This window comes from Erpetoichthys calabaricus, chromosome 17, assembly GCF_900747795.2.
Source record: "Erpetoichthys calabaricus chromosome 17, fErpCal1.3, whole genome shotgun sequence".
Classification (NCBI taxonomy): domain Eukaryota; kingdom Metazoa; phylum Chordata; class Cladistia; order Polypteriformes; family Polypteridae; genus Erpetoichthys; species Erpetoichthys calabaricus.
The window spans coordinates 3,852,682-3,874,515 of NC_041410.2; the positions used below are offsets into that span (position 1 = coordinate 3,852,682).

The 21,834-nt window shown below is 49.2% G+C and overlaps 1 protein-coding gene across 1 annotated transcript in view; it reads left to right on the forward strand.

Moving 5' to 3' along the window:
* Positions 1 to 21,834, forward strand: part of iglon5 (IgLON family member 5) — a 399,602-nt gene that overhangs the window by 360,813 nt on the left and 16,955 nt on the right. Inside the window, exons 3-4 of the mRNA XM_051920523.1 lie at positions 19,269 to 19,501; positions 21,125 to 21,241. Coding sequence (XP_051776483.1) covers positions 19,269 to 19,501; positions 21,125 to 21,241 — 350 coding nt within the window. The remainder of the gene's footprint in view (positions 1 to 19,268; positions 19,502 to 21,124; positions 21,242 to 21,834) is intronic.

A 21,834-nucleotide genomic window follows, 5' to 3' on the forward strand; every position in this document is an offset into this window, starting at 1 on the left:
TAATAATAATGATAACAATAGTAATAATAATAACAAATAATAATAATAATAATAATGATAATCAATGATCAGATCTCCTTTTCTGTGGGGACATCTTAAAAGCCAAGTGTACCACAACTGTCACTGAACTAAAAAGGAGGACCGAAGAGGAACTGGCCGGCTGTCCTCGTGATGTGTGACGTCGAGCGAAGCAGAATTCCCAGCACAGGCCGTCACAGTGCAGTGTGACCACACCTGTCATGTACTTGGTGTTAGTGGATCTCCTTGTTTTTTGTGCTGTATGTATACTGTTAACCATTATGAGTGAGTATGCACATTGATATGTTTTTCTTAGTTATACAACAAGTAAATAAAAAGAAAAACATGGAAAGCGTTTATGATACAGCGTTTCTCAATTTTATATAAGGTAGAATGTGTAAGACACAACACCTTCATGATGTTACCTTCAAAACATCAAACGGATATCGATTACCATCATGAGTTGCATATCCTGTATGATACGTCTCATCATTAAATGCATTTTGTTTCGTGTTTACTCGTGAAATTGAACATTTCCCCTTTCCCCCCCCTGCCACCCTGTATAAGGAATTTCTTAAGATAACTTAATGATGAGACAAAGCAAAAAGGAGTGCAGTGTGGTGATGGTGGGAGCATCACGCTATGAGGGTGACTGGTCAGGGTGGTGGGAAGGATGAATTCAGCCAAACACCGAGAGGGCCTTAAAGAAAACCTGCCTGAAAGCTCACAGCCCCTCAGACCTTCCAGCACAGCAGTGACCTGAGCGTACAGGCAAGTCAACGTCACATTGGCCTCAGGACAAGTCTCGAAGTGTCCCAGAGGGGGCCCTGACCCCAGAGAACATGAGTGGAGAGCCCTGAAGGTGGCAGCTCACAGAGTCTTCCCAGATTTGCCCAGAAGGACGAGATGAACTTCCCAAACTGCACAAATCCAGGGGTGCAGAGCTTGTGGAGACTCGCCAAGAAAACTCAAAGCTGGAATTGCTGCCCGAGGGTCTTCTACAGAGCACTGCACTGAGGATGTGAACACTTCTAGGACTGAGAGGTCTCAGTTTTTGATTTTCTGTAAACAGTTGTCACTTTGTCACATGGTGGGGGGGGGGGGTTATTGAGTGTAATGTATCCATTAAATATGAAATGTACAACACAATAAAGTGTATAGAAATTGAAGGGGTCTCAATGGATGTATGGATTGTATGGAGAGTTTTTCAAAGTCTTCTGGGCTAATAAAAATAATAATGATGATGATGATGATGGCAATAATAATTTGCTGGATGCCAGTGAGCCTGCCCGGGCGCTCTGAAGGTCCAGGCCATGGCTGACTCCTGGTCTTTTTCTTGCCGAGCAGCTGCCTTTCCGGCACCTTCTGTCTGGCTTGGCCCTCCTGGAGGCAGACGGGTGCGCAGCAGGAGGTCTAACTGCCGACCCCCCCATCACTCGTCTGCCGCTCTACACCTGCTAATTGATTCATTTGTTCAGGTGTAGTGCCAGGGCTCTGCTAAGGAATTTGCATTTAAAGGGGCACCTGCCAGCTGCTGCCATGCCACGGCCATTTGCCGCTCGACGAGAGGTTACTTGCTAAGCCGAGGACCTTTCTCCGTCTCTCCGATGGTCCTGACCGGCGTACTTTTGGCCAACATCCAGAGGCACAGCTGTAAAGCCGCAGATGGCACCCCGCTGAATGTCGCCGATGGCACGTCATGTAGCCGTGTCCCTCGGAGGGCCAGTAAACACGAGGCGGCCCACCCACTTGTCATAGTTCAGCTCGGCTCAGGGGGGTCCGCGTACCGATTGTTGGGGCTTTGCTGCTCTTTATCTCCGGTCTGACTGAGCGGCGCTTTGATGTGGTGACCCAGTGAGTCTTATTAATGGTGTGTGAGGCACAATATGGAGCCGATGTCAGGAGTGCGTTGTAATTGAGAGGACGAGAATAGAAAATACAAAACAAAAAAACAACACGGCAGAAAGGGAAGTGCAGAATAAATGGAGCCTCTGACGGCCTTGTCCTGGAGCCTCAATGGTGGACACTCTCTCTCTGTCTCTGCCAGGCTGGCAGGCCGACTCTCCGCACGCTGGCAGGCTGGCAGGCAGGCAGGGGCTCGCTGGTATTTATAGTCTCGTGCTGTCAATGCGCTCTTTTATTCTGGTCGTATTGTTCTTCTGCTTCTTGCACGTCTACTTGTGCATCTTGGCCTCCTGCTGTGTGTCACGAGGCACACTAGTTACGTTAGTCAGTGTGTGCTGTGGAAATGTCCGCCAACGAACCTACAGACACGGACTCGCCATCCCCTGTTGGTCAAGTGGTTTGGACATGAAAACGCTGCATGGATCTCGCTGTCGTAACCGTAATGACCCCTCGGGGGGCCCGCCTTGTGAGTATTAATGCTGCGTTTTTACACAGTGAGGTGGTGGCCCCTCGTGTCTGTTATTGACCACAGGAGTACGATGAGGGCTCACGTTTTAACTTCCAGGAGCCCAGACGTCCAGAACCGCCTGCGTCTCCTTCTCAATCTAACTGAAGTCGTGTCACATATGGAGATGACCACCAGCTGATTTCTGACGGGTGTCCTCCCTCCATAATCAACGGCTGCTCTTCGTATTTTAGACGTACTGTAGTGGAGCCCCCTTATAAAAATACCCTCACCCAGACCCTCAAATCCAGATCATTTCAGTCCCTGTGACAAATGGCAAGGACTGAGGGAGAGAACCTCGTTGGGACAGTAGCCTCCCCGAGTTCCTAGAGGGCAGCCCCCCGTGGGTGGCTTACTGCATCTCAGGTCCCCACAGGGCATGCTGGGAGTTGTAGTTTGGAGCAGCCCTGTTGGGTGCCACCAGGGGGTGCTGCAGCTGCAGCTGAACTCTTTGGGGCAACACTTCTGTCACACCCAGAGGTGCAGAAAGGTCAAGAAACACCGGAGGTACTTCTGGGGGCCACCTCACCATCAATCAGCGAGCCCAAGTCGGGAGGAGGAGGAGTGGAGACAAAGAAAGAAAGAAAGAAAGAAAGAAAGAAAGAAAGAAAGAAAGAAAGAAAGAAAGAAAGAAAGAAAGAAAGAAAGAAAGGCCGGTGTGTTATTTGGTTCTTTGTGGATTGTGCTGTGTAGTGGAGAGCAAAAGAAAAAAACGCCTCCCCACCCGAACAAAACGTGTGCTGTTGGGAGTGGGGTCGGTGGTTTGGGGAGCAGTGCGCCCCCCGGTGGTCCACAGCCCCTTTTTTTTTTTCTTGGTAGTTCTCTCTGTTACTCTCCTTTAACTTTTTGCATTCTTTAATGTGTAGCCTTTGTCAGAATGCCTCCAGTCCTATAGATCAGGGGTCCCCAACTCTGGTCCTGCAGGTTTTCATTCTAACCCCTTCCTTAATTAGTGACCCGTTTTTGTTGCTAATTAACTTCTTTTGAATTCATTTTAATTGACATTTTTTTAAGATTTGTTCCCCTGATTTGTTTCATTTCTTTCCTTAAATGGCACCCAAGAAGAACTGAAATGAGAAGTGAGGGAGCCAACAGAAGACCACCTAAGTCAGGGCCTCAAACTCCAACCAATTTCACTCCAACCAGTTGCTTAATCAGGCGCCGAGTCTTGTCGTTAATTAAACTCGTTCTTTAATTCCATGGCTTGTTGCTGCTCTCATTGTGCAATGGCAGACGTTTCTGAAATTGTGGATTTTCTCTTTTCTAAGAGCAGACCAACATTCCTGAGACCCTCATCTTTCTTTATTTTCAGATATTGTGTGATGGACACCAGTTGTTTGGCTCATTTTGTGTCTCATTATTGTTTGGCTGCTAATTAAGGAAAAAGAAACAATTGAGGGGTCTGAGTCTTCAAGAGGAAATCAAATAAAATGAATTCAAAAGAAGTTAATTAGAAGCAAAAACAGGTCACTAATTAAGGAAGGGGTGAGAATGAAAACCTGCAGCCACTGCGGCCCTCCAGGACCAGAGTTCGAGACCCCTGCCATAGACTCCCCACTGTTTCTAAAGTATTGGACTTTATGAACTTCTCCCCACCTTCCCCTCTACATCTACAGGGATGTTCACGTAAAAGAGACCCCAAATATTCTGTAATAACTCTCGCTAGGATGAAACAATCTGAACGAAACAACGTGCAATGCGCTCCTCACTATACGGAGCTTCAAACAAGCCGGGCGGGATGCCCCTGCGTCGGAGCGATGAGGTGGGCGCCGGACAGCCGTTGTGACATTAAACCTCCATTTGCAATGTCTGGGTGCATCCTGCCCGTACCCCTTGTGAAGAAAACACAGGAACACAGTTTAAGAACAACACTGTGGAAGATCAGAAGGGAAACATCCAACATGAAATTCCTGCTATTACCCCCGAGATGCTTGCTGATACGTTCAGGATCTTGGAGTGCCGCATCAACATGTGTCTGTCAGAAAACAGAAACCACTTCCAGCATCGCACGGAATGTAATCGATGACACAAACGTCACGGCAGACGCGGATTCGGTTCTGACTGCTTCATCCTAACGGGAGATACAACAGAATATTCGGGGTCTCGTTTGAGTGAACCTCCCTGCATCCCACAGAGTAAAAGACAAGCGGATGTTAAGTTACGACTTGAAATGACGTGTTATAATATTCCTAAAATAATAACAATAAGCAAAGTACACGTGAATATCGGCAACCATACAACCTGAGGAATGCTGACCTGTCTGTCACATGAATGTCTCCACTTTATGGCCGCACACCTGTCTCAATATGGCTGCCGAGTTGGGCTCTTCAGGGTGGTCTTCCTTTCAGTCCATGTCGTGGGGGGGTCTGGGGGGGGGTATTTCTACATTATTTGTCCAAATTCCTACACCAATAGCGTGTCGTGCTACAGAATGGCCTCTGATTCCAACCAATCCCAAACAGCTGTACTTCAGACCTATGGGGGGCACACAGTACCCTTCACAACCGCCACCCCCCTAAGACTATTTGCTTTCCTGTGGGGGTTGATTGAGAAGGTCCTGCACAGAACCAGTCACTTGCCAAACTGGTTTTAAGACCTCCCATCCCCTCAACCCCCTACCTGGACCCTGGCATAAAATTCCTCACTCGGTCCTAAAGACTGGGCGGGGGGGCAGTTAGTTAACCATCAAGCCATTGGTGTTCTCCTCAATGATATAAGACTAATATGACATTTGCTTTGTCTAAATCACACATAAAGACATCCAACATATTCATCACTTGGATGCAGAATCTCCCACCCCAGCGGCCATTTTTATCCAAGTTATTTCTGTGCCAACTTTATTGAATGACGTCTTTGTAAGGCCCATCAGCCAATCCATTCAGACACAGTGATTGTTGGCCACAGTCACATCATGAGGGTGAGCGGCAGGGTAGCGGGTGGTGGGCGGAGCCCATCCCGGCCAGCATAGCTTTACCCACAATGCCACGCTTCTCCAAGATCGGGGATGACTTCGGAACTCGGGGCCTGTGCTTAGTTTCATTTGAATCGTTACAGACGCTGGTTTGCATGTTGGGTTCTGGCGCTGACATTTTAGTCTTTAGAGTTTTCGACATTTCAGATTCGGTGCCTCATCGTTGTCTTCCTCAGGCCGATATTTCGTTATCCTTTTTTTTTATTTTTCCATCCCCTGCCCTCTGGTCAGAATACCCCGGCTTTAGAATTTTCAAGGCCACATCCAGTAAGAAGTTACAAAGGATCTGTGAAGACTCGCCGTGCTGTCCATCTGTGCTCTGACCGTCTGCTCCGTCCCACACATTCCGTCCATCCGTCCGTCCGCACAGAAAGCGTTGAGAGAGCCGTGAGAAAGGATTGAAGCCAGCGGCAGCGTGAGAAGGCCTGGAGGGAGGAGTGCAAGGAGATCAGAAGGAAAGGAGATGAAGGGTCGACGCTCCGAAGAAATCTCAGATGGCCGACAGGAGATCTGCGGGTGGAAACGGTCAGATTTGTCAGAAATTGGATTTGTGGTTATGCGCTGAATAGGCTCGTAAATATAAAAAAATAAAAGGGAGGCCACCGCAGCCCACCACAGCCCACCGTAGCTCCATTTCAAACGCAGTCAGACTCTGAATGGTTATCTGCACATCAGGTCACCTAAACATTGACTGAAATGATTTCACCGTATAATTTCCAGTATTTTAAAATGTCGGTCATGTAAAACAAATGTGGAAAACTTCACGCTATTGGACCAGGAGATTACGATATGCTAATGCCCACCTGAGAGAGGAACCACGGAGCACACGGCCTTTTCTTTTCTGTGTATTGTGCCTATGTGCCCACACGGTAATACCCGCACTATACCGAAGTGACGTTTGCATTGTGTCTCACACCCTCATACACGTTTATCGTAAGAGCGTCCCTTATCTACGATGGAGCGTTCGATCAGAAGGAAATATGAAGCTGATTTAAAATTAAACGTCGTTGAAGTGGTGAAAGAAATTGGTGCTGCAACAAAATTCAATGTGTCTGAGAAACTGGTGTGTCTTCCTCGGCGAGCATCGTCCTCTTCCTCCCGACTCTCAGAGTGAGGTGAGAGACCCCCTTTCTTTTATGTTGGACCCTGGAGAGCTTCTGGAGCTACGGCACTGAATGGCGGACAGCACTTTTCTGGGTTCCGTGCATGCCCTCCATAAAGTTGGAGGTCCTCACCCAGCAGCACCCTCTGGTGTCACCCAAGGACCCAATAAGATTTTCTTTCCAAACTACAAGTCCCATGAAACCCGGCAGGTGCCCATACTGGGTCCAGGCCAGAGGAGCTCTGCCACCTCTTGTACTGGGGGCTGTCATTTCTATGATTCTTTCACACCAACGAGGGTAAGAATTGAAAACCATCCCATGCGGGGTCCTTGTATAGGGTGGTCCAGATCTAATTATCCAGTTTTCATTACGCTATAACGTATTACGTTTATTACATAGAGAATTCACAGCACCTGCCCCGGCACAGAGAGATTTCACTTAAAATTCTTTTTGTTGCTGATAGATGGCAGCACCTGCCCTGCATTCCAAAATGGCGGGGAGACGGCTGTCAGTCGAAGAGTTGCACAATTAGATCTGGACCACCCTGGCATGTATTTCCATGCCAGTTGGGGATGCCACCCTGGCATGTATTTCCATGCCAGTTGGGGATGCCAGCCCTTACCCCCACACCAATAGCATTCACAACCTGACTAAAATAAAAACTTTGAACCGTCTTTGGGGCTGCCAAGTTAACAGACGGCATCTCCCCGTTGTTTGGAGGTCTCGACTGTAATGGCGCCTCGTCTTCTGAGTATTAATATCACGGACGTGCCTGTGGGTCCTGACATTTGAAAGGCTGGGTGACTTTTCCGTTTTGTGCCCCCCCCCCCCTTTTTCCTCGTCTTTCCTCACATTTCTTTTCCCTTTTCCTCCCATCTTCTGGTATTTACGACCAAATCATTTTTTGGCTTCTTTGAGCTGCTGCAGTCTGCTCGTTTCATCTCTCTGGGGACCCCCCATTTATTTATCTTCCCTTTTCTGTTTCTCTCTCTCGCTCTCTCTTTTAGTCTTGAAGCCCCCAGGGTTATATTCCACCTAACACACCCCAGATTCATGAGGTAATAACACTGCGTCTCGTCTGCCGGGTGTGAAGGCCATCCTGCTAGGTGACAGATGGCACCATTTTTTTTTTTTTTTTGTCTCCGTGTGAAGTGAAAGTTTAAGAAGCGGCAGCAGCTAACTGGGGAGGCCAGGCGCTCGGCGACCTCCACCTGCTCGTACCTGAGTGGCATTTTAATTGACGACTCGGACTTTCAAATGCAATTTACACCGAGTTCCTGCATAATGCGCCTTCGGATCCCAAAGGACGTCATCCCTATTTGCACTTTAATCATTAGACCAAAATCGCAATGCCATCTCCGGGGTAAAGAAATGATTGGCTAATCCCACACATCCTAAATAGAATCTTCAGGAGCCCCCCGAGCTGAGCTTCTCATATGGAAATTAAATATATGGAAATGATATTGAAAAGAAAATAATCGCAATGTTTACAGGAAAATGCAGTCAATGTGGCGGGGGGGGGGGGGGGGTATAAGCTGGGTGCCATCGGCGGGGTCTCCTCGTCTTCATGTGGCACTGTCCCTGTGGTGGGCTGTGACCCAGGGGGAGCCCCCCCCCAACATGTTAGAATAAGTGAAAAGAACGGACCACCCAGCCCAACAAGTGCGTGTTCACCGAGATTTGGGGGGGCACGACCCCTGAATGGTTGAGGATCACTGCTTTACGACTCCTTCTTGCACGCCTTGGTGTCTTTGAGACGCAATCCAGCGAGGTGGGGGGGGTTCACAGTAGTCGAACTTGGAGAATTGTCACCAGTGGCCACCATGGAGCAACGGCGACTACTTAAATGACACACAACAAGCCATCACGAGCTCTCAGTGTCCCGGTGGCCTACATGACTGCACACCACATTGCTAAAAGTGGGGTCCACTCTCTGTGAAGGAGCTAAGGAGGGGCCTTTTGGGGGGGTCTTAATCAGGGTTCAGCCCCTCCAAGTCTCTAAATATCTCGGGGGTCTCGTGAGGCGAAGGGAGCGGGAGATCGACAGACGGATCAGAGCGGCGTCAGCGGTTACACGGTGTGGTAAGAAAGACGACCACAGACTGAAAAAGGTGTGGGGGGGGGTGGTGGGGACACTCCCGTATACTGCAAAATATGCAAAAATAAAGAAAAGATGTCTTTAGGGGCGGGGCTCAAAATGGAACTGAGGGTGGAGAAAAGAAGGAGGTGGAGTCAGGATGGGCGGAACTGGAACTGATGTGGTGGTCTGATGGATTCTGGGTATGGGAAGTGACGTCAAGAGTGGGCGGACCGGTGGTGATGTCATCAAGAGGCCGGGTCTTTGGGTGAACTGCAGAGGAACGAGAGGGGAGAGGATTAAGGGACGGCGCCAAGCCCTGGTCTGGCTGACGCATATCGGTAGTTGAACCTGTAAACTGTCCTCCATGGGCACATGTGTGGCAGAGGATGTTGTACCCACTTAGTTCTGGTGAAGAGAGGGCAAAGCCGAAAAGCAGAGCCCTCAGTTTACTGGTTGGTCTACGTTGCTGTCCTCACCTATGGTGACGACCTAAAGAACTAGAAGTGACAGGAGTGACAGGGTGAGGAGGGCCAAGACTTGAGAGGAGACTCCTTTAAGACCTTGATTCTGCCGAGCTCTCGTCCATCAACACATGTGGTGCCCCCCGTCTGCTGCCACATTCCATATATCCCATCATCTTCGTGTTTAGCCGTAGTCCCCCCTCTGCCAGTCGTGTTGTGCCAGGAGCTCGAGGTTTGGACACGTTTTCTTACCTTAACCCATTACACAATATCAACCATATGAGTCTGCAGATCCCCTTCTAGGCTCTTCTGGGGGTCATCTGAGCTAAGGTGGCACCATCACTAACGGTGTCATCTCATTCCTCATAAGCAGTGCTCAGAACACACCCAATGAGGGCAACTGACTCTGCCCCCCCCCCCATAGAAATGCAGAAGCCCCAGAGATGGACATCTCAATCCAGACCTGAACTTCATAGAGGACGGCGCCCCCGTCAAAGACCTCTGTCTACCGAGCTGTTCACTCCTGGAGCTGAGAAGGCTGCCGATTCTTCTGTTATGTTTCCTGCTGTCGAGTGCCAGTTTACTTTGGCAATAATCAAACTAGAATTAAAAGGGGAGACCCGGCTGGCCCCCCACCCCCCCAGACATTTCATTGGAGCCCCTCTTGTGTCTTACCACCCATCTAAAACAAACCTAGCAGAACGAAAAAAGAGAACAGAAGCAGAAACTGAAGACTTGATGACAAGCGTAGCAAGAAGTGGGCATCTGTTGGCGAAGAGAGATTCACTGACCTTGACTTTGCAGACGATGCTGTGATCTTCGTGGAGTCAGTGGAGGCTCTGATTGGGGGTCTCGAGAGGCTGAGGGTCTGGGATTGTGAGGGTCCTGATTAAAAACCAAGACCAGGCCTTTAATGACCTCTTGGGCACGGCCACCAGCGGTGTGTCTGTCTGTGGAGAGAGTGTCCTGTGACCCTGACATTCGTGTGACTCTGGTGACTCTTCATATGAGGTCAGTAGACAGATTGAGAGAGAATGGGGGGGTCCTGAGGTCACCAGAAAGGGGTGTGTGGCAAAAGGACGAAGGTCCAAGTCTTTGGAGTCCTTTTGCTCCCTGTTTGTGAGACATGGATGCCATCCAGTGACCTGAGACGAAGACTCACAAGGACACCTTCATGTGGGTCTCTTCAGAGGGTCCTTGGGGTCCCGAATGAGGCACATGACCTGCATTGTGATGGAGCAGTCAGTTACGGCACATTGTTGAGGACCCGAGGCCAAGAGGATGCCCACGTAACACCTGGCTGTGGCACATAGAGGGTCATTTCTGGAGGGTAGGACTGGAGTACGCATCTGCCTGGGGGTTTGCCAGCTGGGATCCTGAGCTGTTTTGTTGTGCCAGTGCCAGTGCCAGCTCCCTGACCTGACCTGACCTGTAGCAAGAAGTGGACCGACTGCTGTAAAGCAGATTTTTAACAATGGAGTCGGAGTGGGATCCCGGGAACAAGGGGGAGATTTCACTGGAGACGCGATACGCACGACGCCGGCCTCAGAAATCTCTCTAAGCAGCTCAGAGGAGTCAGACGAGCAGGCAGTGGATCTGCAGCAAGCTGATTAAGAGCTCCGGCCGCAGGCTTTATTTGTTCCTTGATATTTCTAATCTCCGCCTGAAAAAGACCGAAGGAGTCGTTCGCGTTCTTCTGCGGAAAAGGCCACGTGACGTGTCTGGCGGGGCTTAATCAAGTGGTCAATCACACCGAACAGACGTTTAGGCTTCTCGTTGTGATAAGCGTCTCGGATTTACCCCTAAAAGGTGTACCGAAGAATTTGTCCAACCCCAGAGGAGGACACGGCGAGGATTTAGGGAACGTCCCACACCTGCAGAGGAGGAGGAGGAGGTGACGTTTGACAAAGGATGACATCACGACACCCAAGGCGCTCATCGGGTCATTTTGTAGTGTCCTTGGAACGCACGATGACATTTTGTCGTTTTGTTTACTGAAGTTAAGACCACAAAGATTAGAATCAGAATGATAGTCAAAGTAGCACGAGAAAAAGACGAGTAAGGAGAAAATCATGAGGTAGGATGTTGAGCGGAGCTCCTCATAATTGTTGTCACTTTGCAACAACATCTGTCTTTATATCTGTCTGTCTGTCTGTCTGTCCGCCTGTCACGAGAGAACAACTTAACGGATTTCAATTCTATAATTTGCGTGAACTTTCCGGTTGATTTTGTGACTTCTCTTATCGCCTAAGTGTCAGAGTTCAGTTGCGGTGTGGGGCGGGGCCTCAGGAGTGGGGCGGGGCCTCAGGAGTGGGAAGCAGTGTGGGGCCTCAGGAATGGGGAGCGGGGCAGGGCCTCAGGAGTGGGAAGCGGGGCGGGGCCTCAGGAGTGGGGAGTGAGGCGGGGCCTCAGGAGTGGGGAGCGGGGCGGGGCCTCAGGAGTGGGAAGCGGGGTGGGGCCTCAGGAGTGGGGAGTGAGGCGGGGCCTCAGGAGTGGGGAGCGGGGCGGGGCCTCAGGAGTGGGGAGCAGGGCGGAGCCTCAGGGTGTACCTTACCTCTGTTTGGCTAGCGAACGAGAGAACTCTGTAACGGTTTTCTTTTTTCTAGAATTTGCTTGAACATTCCAGTTGATTTTGTGATTCGTAGTTCGCCTGCAGTACCGATTCATTTGCACGAATCTGAGAGAGACACAATGGGCCGAGGGGGGTTGGGGGCCCTCCTCACTCACACTCATGCCTCGGGACGTGTACCTTACCTCCTCTACTTAACAGATTTAGATCGGGTGTCTTTCTAGAATTTTCTTGAACATTCCGGTTCTTTTTGCGTCTTCCCTCATTGCGCTCATAGTTCGCTTGTGGTACTGACTTATTTGCACGAATCCAAAAAACAGGCTGCAGGCCGAGGGCAGGGGTGCCAGCCTCCTCACTCACATGCCAGCCTCTGTTCAAGTCGCTCTACCTCTCGCCACGTGTTGGAGCGCACCTTGGCTTTGTTTAGCTAGTGATACCTGTTTGTTCAGCAGACGTTACCTTCTACAGATTGTTAAGAAGTAACATTTGACGTTTTTGAGAGAGAGATCAGCATTCCGTGTGTTTTTAGAGGGTGCCTGCTATCGCCACGTGGGGGACGCTCTCCCATCAGAGCTGATCACGATCAGATACAGTGCCAGTGTTTGACGTGGGAGCGCACCCACCTTCCTCTTGGCCAGAGATAACTTGCCAAATTTTTACGTTTTTGTCAAAGAGATCACAGCTCCATTCTCCCCCCTGATAGTAAAACCAAAAATATTGTAGATCAAGACCCCCTGGGATACGAAAGAGGAGAGAGGGGTTAGGAGCCCACACTGATAACAGCACATCGCCGCAGCCACCACACGACAAACCAACGCAGGATCCCAGATTAGGACCCGAGTGACAGCCATGCAATGGGTGACACCTCAGCACCACACCAGTACAGATGGAATGGAACCAGTGGGAGCTTCTTTATGGCGACTGGAGTGCCAATTCTGCCACCAACCCCCAAGTTGTTCCCTGCAGGCTGGAGGTCCCACATGCAGGGCTGGATGAAGATTAACGTCATACCCCGGACGGAGCCATTGCAGGTTAAGGGCCCAACAGAGCAGAGTCCCTTTTGGTGTTTACGGAATTCAAACTGGCAACCTTCTGGTTACCAGTGCAAATCTAGAGCCTCAGAGCCTCCACTCCACCTGATATGAAAACTATCAATAGAAATTCTTCTCCATACAAATTATTATTATTTTCTTTTTAATTGATTTGTCCCGTTTCACGACGATGCGGGTGGAGCCACGAGGGACAGTTACTCGAGAATAAAACGAGCATCGAGCTGAAAGCCCGACACACACACACACACACACACACACATACACACACATACACTCCCTGGATGAGAGTTAAACCTGTGGTGTGTACACAGTGAGAGTCCTTTAAAAATCAGGAGCCCAAACCTGTCATCCTCTGTCCACCGGGGGGCGCTCCTGAGCCCCAAACCGCAGACCCAGTAATGCCTGACACAATTCTGCGTTGAAGTAACATGAAGTTGATTTATCCGCCTCATCTTCTCACACAAAGTTCTGTCGATTTCTTTCCTCCAAGCGTGTCGCCCGCTGCCATGTGAGATGGTGGGCTCCTTTTCAAACAAGACCCCGGGACTGTTTCCAGTGTCACTGCCCTGCATGCCGGGAGCACTTCCAGGTCACAGTATTGTCTTCCCCTGACAGCGCCCTCTGGTGGACCCCTAATGCCCCTGACTGGCTCCAATTCCCGTGGCGCCCTGTGGGTGTCCTGATTGGGATCTGCCTTGAGGGACGCTGCCCCCTTCCGTGTTGGGGGTATGAAGTGTTAACTGGAATCCACTTTCTCCCAGTCCATTCATTACAGAGCGATCCCAGCTGAGATGAAGATTACAAGGCTCTCCGGCCGGGTGGTGTCTCCAGTCCAGCGGTCCTTCTGTTATGGCGTCTGGTCCGGGTAAGGACTCCGTCTCCAACCTGGTCGGAATGCCCGTCTGTCCTCCATGGCACTTACAGTGTTAGGGTTCAAAGTAAATGAATGTTCGTTCTGGGAACCAAAACTGGCTCCCCTATGACATCACTTGGCAGGGCCGCTATGGCACCTTTGTGTGCGTCGTTTCAAGAGGCGGCACGTTGTTGGAGTTTCGGTGTAAAGCACAGTGAGTGGTGCAAACCTCCTAACTGGTTTGTCTTTTTATTTTTTTAGGGCAGAGTTGCATCCCTCTTTTCCGTACTTTTTTTTCTCGGGTGGGTTTTTAGCTTCTGTATTATAAGAAGTGGGGGGTCCCCCATTCCAGCTTGTGCTGCTGAAGGCGCCGAGGAGCAGCTGACCTGCTGAGGGGGTGGCCATGTCGTCCCGTCAGCCTGATGCCACACAAGCCTTCGTTCATATCTCAAAGGCTCATCGTGAGTTGCTTCGGCATGTTCCTTGTGGCGTGCCTCCGAGCGCCAACGATTTCTTAGATATGAACATCTCCCTGTTGCCCGCTCCCTGGCAGAGCACAAAACGCGCGCCTCTCTGACGAGAAAAACATCAGGAAGGAAAAAAAGGAAAAAATCAAACCTCCTCCTGCCCTTTTTGGAATTTTTTTCCAACCAGCAGCTTGTTAAACAAGTTTGTGAAACGGCAATCAATAAGACACAAAGAGCGGCGCACGGCTCACGCGGCGTGGACTTTAAACGCGCTCCCTCCATCCTTCTGTGCGCCGCCTCGCTGTTTTCTGCACTTTCAGTTTGTCTTTTTAGGGTTTAATGAAGGGCCTTGGCTGCCTCGGCTGATTCAGGATCTGACAGACTGAACGATAAAGCAGACGCGGTCATCTGAGATCATCGCTGCCAGGCTACAAAGGGGCACCTGTTAATTCCCCTTTGTACCGATCCCCACTTGATCCAATGTCACGAACAGTTCCTGGCGGTGACTGGCAGGTGGCCCCGCCTCTTAGGGACCACAACAGAGGCTGCTGACGTACCACACAACCAACAAGAGTTACGTGAACAGAATAAATGAAGAGAATCCAAACACATGACACCCCTGGCACCACCTTAAATTGCGCCAATGTGTTTCCTCCAGAGTGGTCTGTGTGGGTAGCGACGCTCATCCATTCTGCAAAAGAGGCCGAACTGTTGTGCTGGCTGTTTGCTCCATCAGAGGGCGTCACTTCTGAGGTGGTCACGCGGGCTCAGTCGCCTCTAGAAGACCACCAGTTGGTCGAGAGCTTCCTTCAAGAGGGTCCACAGAATAGAACAGGCAGGACTTGGGCTCCATGATTTCACATTTTGAGTTCTGAGATGAGATTTTTTACTTTCTTTTCATCGATCCAAAGGCGGCCGCCGCCAACCCAATGCTACGGTGCACGTCTCCCGTCGGAGTCGGGGTCTTTAGTTACTGGAGTGAGCTGAACTCCCTGAGCCTGTGGACTTGCTGTGCTGGGACTTCATTCAGACAGATGGCGGGGGGCGAGCCGTCAGGGGTCAGGACTTGGGGTTTTCAGCACTGATGTTGAGGCCATTTGGGCGGGTGACATTCACGATGTCACACAGGATGTCTGTGGCCTCGGCGTCACAGTCTGCGAGAACAGCACAGTCGTCAGCAAGCATTACTGCTGCTAAATGGAGGCGCGCATCGTATTTTTATACAAATACAGTAGAAGTACGAGTGATTCTTATACACCACTGAATGTCAGCAGATTGGCACGCTGGCACTGAGGACCTTCAGCCAACGGATCAATCAGCAGAAGTGTGGCAAGAAATGCGATGGGGGGCTCCTATATACCAAGGGCAAGATGCCAGTATAGCGCCTCACGGGGACTGGGACTGCCATGGCACAAGGAATCTGTCATTTAGTCATCTATCTATCTATCTATCTATCTATCTATCTATCTATCTATCTATCTATCTATCTATCTATCTATCTATCTATCTATAATATAGTGCCTTTCATATTATCTATCTATCTATCTATCTATTATATAGTGCCTTTCACATCTATCTATCTATCTATCTATCTATCTATCTATCTATCTATCTATCTATCTATCTATCTATTATATAGTGCCTTTCATCCATCTATCTATCTATCTATCTATCTATCTATCTATCTATCTATCTATCTATCTATCTATCTATCTATCTATCTATCTATTATATAGTTCCTTTCATCTATCTATCTATCTATCTATCTATCTATCTATCTATCTATCTATCTATCTATCTATCTATCTATCTATCTATCTATCTATTATATAGTGCCTTTCATCTATCTATCTATCTATCTATCTATCTATCTATCTATCTATCTATCTATCTATCTATCTATCTATCTATCTATCTATCTATCTATAATATAGTGCCTTTCATATTATCTATCTATCTATCTATCTATCTATCTATCTATCTATCTATCTATCTATCTATCTATCTATCTATCTATCTATCTATCTATCTATAATATAGTGCCTTTCATATTATCTATCTATCTATCTATCTATCTATCTATCTATCTATCTATCTATCTATCTATCTATCTATCTATCTATCTATCTATCTATCTATCTATCTATCTATCTAAACACATATAAAGGATGTTTGCTTGTCTCAGCGCTGGACCAGAGGTTTATGGTTTTCCTCTCCTTTATTCTCGACTCGGTGAGAAAGTAAACCTTTAACAAACGTGTGTCCCTTTCTTTGGGGCTTAGGTAGGCCTGAAGCCTGCTATTTGTGTTTGGCACTAGGCTGCCAAGGGTGAAGCTTATCCAGTAAGCCCAGTCTGACTTTTTCTGGTTTTCTGAGGCCTGCACCCATTTATGTGTTTTGTTGTGACGTATCATTTTGTTCTAATTTTTTTATTGTCACATTTCACAATATGATTTAGTTTTATCTGTAATGTTATGTGTATGCACGGTGTAATTAGTAGTTTGTGAAGCTTATTATTTTATGTTATTTGCACTTGTAAACTTGAGTCCGCTCTCCTGAGTCAGCACTCAATGAAGGACGCTATACACAAATAAACAGAACTGAAGTGAAGGCAGTGTGGTGGTCCGCTGGCGGCTGTGCCCAGTTGTGACACCTGCACGGACCAGGAGAGGGACTGTGCCTCCCCAGAAACACAAGAGGGCAGCCGCCCTGCCTGGTTTGGGGGCCACAGGGTCTAAGCATGGAAGCTTAACCCTGTAAGGGCCCGTGGCCACCGCCAGGGGAGCTGCACGGCCTAGCGAGCCCATCTGGGCAGGAACGCAGCCACACCCGGAGGTACAGCCAGGAGTAGGTCAACGAGCACCTGCAGCACTTCTGGGTGGGCAATAAAAGAGGCTGACAGTCACCACTCCGAGCTGCAGTCGGGAGGAAGAGCACAGAGCTGGGTGGAGAGGAGTGGAGGTGGTGAAGGACTTGGTGAAGGACTTGAGAGAGGGTGATTAGTGCAGGGACACGGTGTGCTGTGTGGACTTGATATGAATAAATGTGTGCTATTTATAGACGTTCTGGTGTCTGTCTGTCTGTGTCTGGGCTGGCTTCCACAGCAGGAAGGTATTTTGTGAGAAATGTCATTAAAACGAACACTGGAGTTACTGTAGGGTCTGATTTACAGTGCAGGTCTTGCTGGCCCAACTCCAGTGATGTTTAGAGGAATGTGCAGCCGTCTGCTAAACACTTGAAAGTGGAAAACAGAGTGCAGTCGTCTGAACGGCTCAGCACTGACGTGGAGCGGGCGGCGTGTGGGCGAGGCTGTGTGTGCCACTTGTGATTCTACACTCACGTTGTGCCCGTTAAGCAGGCGCTTTAACCCTCAGCCTGTTGTTCTGGTACAGCGTTCCGCTCTTCCAGCTGTTTGCTTCCCTCTTTCACAGTTGACCCTCCCCCATCCCCCTCAACTCTCCAGATGTTCTTAATGAGTAGAATTGTCTTCACTGGAAGGTCCAACCCCCAAACAGCTGTTCATTGTCTGTTTCTCCTATTCAACCATTCAGATTGTCAGTTCCATTTAGACTGACAAGCTTCTTATAGTCTGCTGTGCTGGCCAATGGAAATGCTGCTGGAGGCTAAAATGTGACAAGCCCCACCCTCGTTATCATACCTGCCAATAGAAATGGGCTAAAATGTGATAAGCCCCACCCTCATTATCTTGCCTGCCAATTGAAATGCTGCTGGAGGCTAAAATGTGACAAGCCCCACCCTCTTCATCATATCTGCCAATAGAAATGCTGCTTAAGACTAAAATGTTACAAGCCCCACCCTCTTTATCTTACCTATCAATAGAAATGCTTCTAGACACTAAAATGTGACAAGCTCCACCCTCTTTATCTTACCTACCAATAGAAATGCTGTAGGAGGCTAAAATGTAACAAGCCCTTCCCTAGTTTTCTAATCTGCCAATAGAAATGCTTCTAGAAACTAAAATGAGACAAGCTCCACCCTGTTTGTCTACTAATAAACAAATGTAAAGGAAGTTTGCTTGTCTCAGCGCTGGACCAGAGGTTTACGGTTTCCCTCTCCTTCTCTTTCTTGACACTGTGAGAATGCAAACTTTTAAAAAGCGTTAGTCCCTTAGTTTGGGGTCTAGGTGGGCCTGGAGCCTACTATTTGTGTTCGAGACCCCCTGGTGTTTCAGTTTAGAAGTCAGAAGCCTGGCACTCATTTGAGCGGGTGAAGCTCACTTTAGCTCCACTGGGTATGCTGGTGCCTGTTGACTCAGAGTGCACGTCTTCTTCATTGGAGAACATGAAATGGAGGGGGATTGGACCAATCAAAAGGGCAACACGGTGCCACACCCTCTCCTCATTATCCCACCTTTAATATGGTCCAAATCCCACCCATGTGCTGCCCTCTATCTGCCCCCGTGAACTTGAACTTGATAAGAGCTTTAGACATCTGGATGCTCACCTGGAGGTCTGGGGTGGTGGCTCCTCTCACAGGGTGGCCAGCAAGGGCCTTTTGGATGGACGGAGGCCCAACTTTGTTCTCCTTACTAATTTCAAAGTGCAGGCCCTGACATCCTGGAGGTGTCGAGAGCAGGCCAGCGTTGTTGTTTGTGTGTCCACCGATTGGCCAGAATCCTCCATGTGACACAAGAGAGCTTATTCATTTTATTTGAAGCCTAACAGGGATGTCTTCATCAGATATGAAGATGGGGGGGGGGGGGGGGTGTCGGCCATTTTCAATCCCCTACTAATTAATCCCTGCATCTTTAATAATTACAGTTGTAACGTTTCAAGAGCCTTGCGCTGCGCTTTGCTTCAGGGAGGATTTTTGTCAGATGCCATGTTTTAATAACGAGAGCCAAAGGGCTGGTTTAGCAGAGCAGGTCGATGGTCATACTGGCTCCTCAGAATCGCCCCTCTGGTCTCAGTCACATGACCAGCGTCCAATCCCTGGGACAGTGCAGTGGTTCGGCTCCTTTGCCGTCACCTCAGGCCATTCTGTGGTGGGTCAGGGTGACACATGGAGGTGCCACCTTTTCTTTATATGGCTGCCTTTATGGTGCAATGTGCTGCCGTATTTCATTGATTTCTATCCTTCCATGTTTAAGCCCAGTGCCCGTTACTCTTGTGCCCTGTATTCCACTATGAAGCCCACTGAGCTCAGAGGCTGCGTTTAGTAAATGAAGACGCGTCCCAGGCACCGACACTTGGCTTTCTAACACTTGCCGTCTGCTACGCTCTCCATGTGTCACACTTTGCTGTTTTTTGTTTTTACTTTTCAGATGCTTCATTGACAGTGAGGTGGTGCACAAGGCCTGGCTGAACCGCTCCAACATCCTCTTCACGGGCAACGACAAGTGGTCGTTGGACCCACGGGTGACGGTCATCAGCAACAACAAGAGTGAGTTTTCTATTAAGATCAACAACGTCAGCGTGATCGACGAGGGGACTTACACCTGTTCATATCAGTCACGCAACGAACCGCGGACGGCCCACGTCTACCTCATCGTGCAAGGTAAGTGGCGAGGGGCGTGTGTGCGCTCTGGGCCATCTAGAGCCGCGGCCCACGTCGTTGGCTACGCGGCCACCAGTGAAACCCCAACTGCCATGTGCTGGGACGTCCAGATCTGTCTGCCTATCAAAATGATTTGAGGGCCCGTCTCAGAGATCTGGAGCTTATCTGTAGGATTGGGGGAAAATTCTGAGGGCCAAGGATTCTAAATCTGCAGCTTATCTTGAGGATCTGGGGCTTATCTGTGGATTAAGGGGCCTGTCCTGAAGATATGGGGGGGGTGTTTTCTCTAAGATCTGAGGCCTATCCCTAGGGAATGGGGTCTACCTCTGTGATGTGGTGCCTATTAGAGGGTTCTGAGGCCTGTATCAGTGACCTGGGCCTATCATGAGGATTGGGGGCCTGTCCTAAACATATGGGGTGTGTGTTTTATTTAGTCCCTGGGGCCTATCCTTAGGGTGTGGGGTCTACCTCTGTGATATGGGGCCTATTAGAGGGTTCTGAGGCCTGTATCAGTGACCTGGGCCTATCATGAGGATTGGGGGCCTGTCCTAAACATATGGGGTGTGTGTTTTATTTAGTCCCTGGGGCCTATCCTTAGGGTGTGGGGTCTACCTCTATGATATGGGGCCTATTAGAGGGTTCTGGGGCCTATCTTGAGGATTTAGGGTCTGTCTTTTCACTGAGATCGGGCCCCTTTTTTAGCTCAGACCCCTTTTTCAGCTCAGACCCCTTCTTCTTGATTACCTCTTTGCCTGAAGAAGGGTCCTGAGTTCCCCGTAGCTTGCATATTGTAATCTTTGTAGTGATCCACTAGAAGGGCTCCTCATTGTGCTCATTTCTCACTACGAGGTGTCTTCAGATCTTCTCTTGCACCTTCAGCTGAGGTGTAAAGCACCTCCAGGTTATTCTTTCTTTGGCTGACGCCTTTTCCAACATTTGAGATGCCACTGGTTACATTCCAAACTGGAGCACAGGCTGGTGACGTGGCTTACAGTGGTGGCAGCAGTGGGATCAGAGCCCACAGCCTGAGGGTTTGAAGTCCAGCACCCCTGTGCCACTCTGCCCGCTATACTGATAATTCATTTTATATTGCAGTATCTTATGTGGCATCTGTCCAGCTGCCCCCTTTCACAACACAATGCAGTGCCGCCATCCTGACAGAGCAGGACTTTCTGTAGTAGTCAGTGGCAGAGGGGGGGGCACAGTCAGAAATGTGAAGCGCCTCGTCAGCGTGCCAGCAGGAGGCAGTGTGTACGTCTAATCAGAGGCGGCAGCTCCAGCCTTTCATCTTCATGTGAGGCCCGGTGGCACAATACACTGACTGGATTGCCAGTTGTGTTCCTAGCAAGGGGGGCTTTCAGAGTGGGGGTCCTCTCCACATTTCCTTAAGACGTTTTTAAGCTTCTGTATATTTCTGTGCCCTCAGGGAGCCTTGCGTTGGGACGGTTGCTGCCAACATCAGGGTGCCTCCCTCCTCTTGTAAAGGTGAATTTTAAATAAAGGATGGAGCCGTTAGCCTCTTTGTTAAAAGTGGTGGCCACAAAGGGGGTCTCCATCTCCTCCGGTCCTTCCAAGCTGAATAACCAAATCTTTTTGTTGCTTTATTTTTTCTATCTTTGTCAGTTCCAGCCAAGATTGTGAACATCTCCGCTGACATCTCTGTAAACGAAGGCAGCAATGTCAATCTGTTTTGTCTGGCCATTGGACGCCCAGAGCCCACCATCAAGTGGAAACACAAAAGTAAGTGAAGCCGACCGTGCTGTTTCCTTCTAGCCAAGCGTGCCATCATCAGTCATAACCCGCGTCTGCAGGACTGGATGCCATCAGTTTGACCTTAAAACGCAACGGCGTAAGAACAAGAAACTCCGTCTCAAGTGAAAATCCTGCAGCCTCAGTAGTGTGGTGGGCACCTCAGGTGTCCTCCTCCTCGCCTGCTTCATCACAGTGGACTGCACTCCAGTAATGTGTGCTGCCACCTTCCTTCCTCCTGTCTAGGCTTGTGTCTCATTTGTAGATGTTCTCCATGTTGGCATCGTTAGCAGTGGACGCTGGCTTTTGGTGATGCTAGGGGGGCATTGTGTTGTTTTACGATGGCAGGTCTCTTTTTGAATTACTAATTTAACATTCATTATGGCTGCTATGTTCATGTCTGTGCCACCAGTAGCCCCTGTGACCTGGCATTAGAAGATTGTCACCTGTGCGTATCGTTAAAGGAGATCAGATTAGGTTGGTGTCAGCGGTGGCATCCATTCTGCTGGCCAACCTGGGTGGCTCATAAAGCAACAGAGTGGCACCCCAGTGGTGTTTTTGTCATGACACTTCTGTTGACTCTC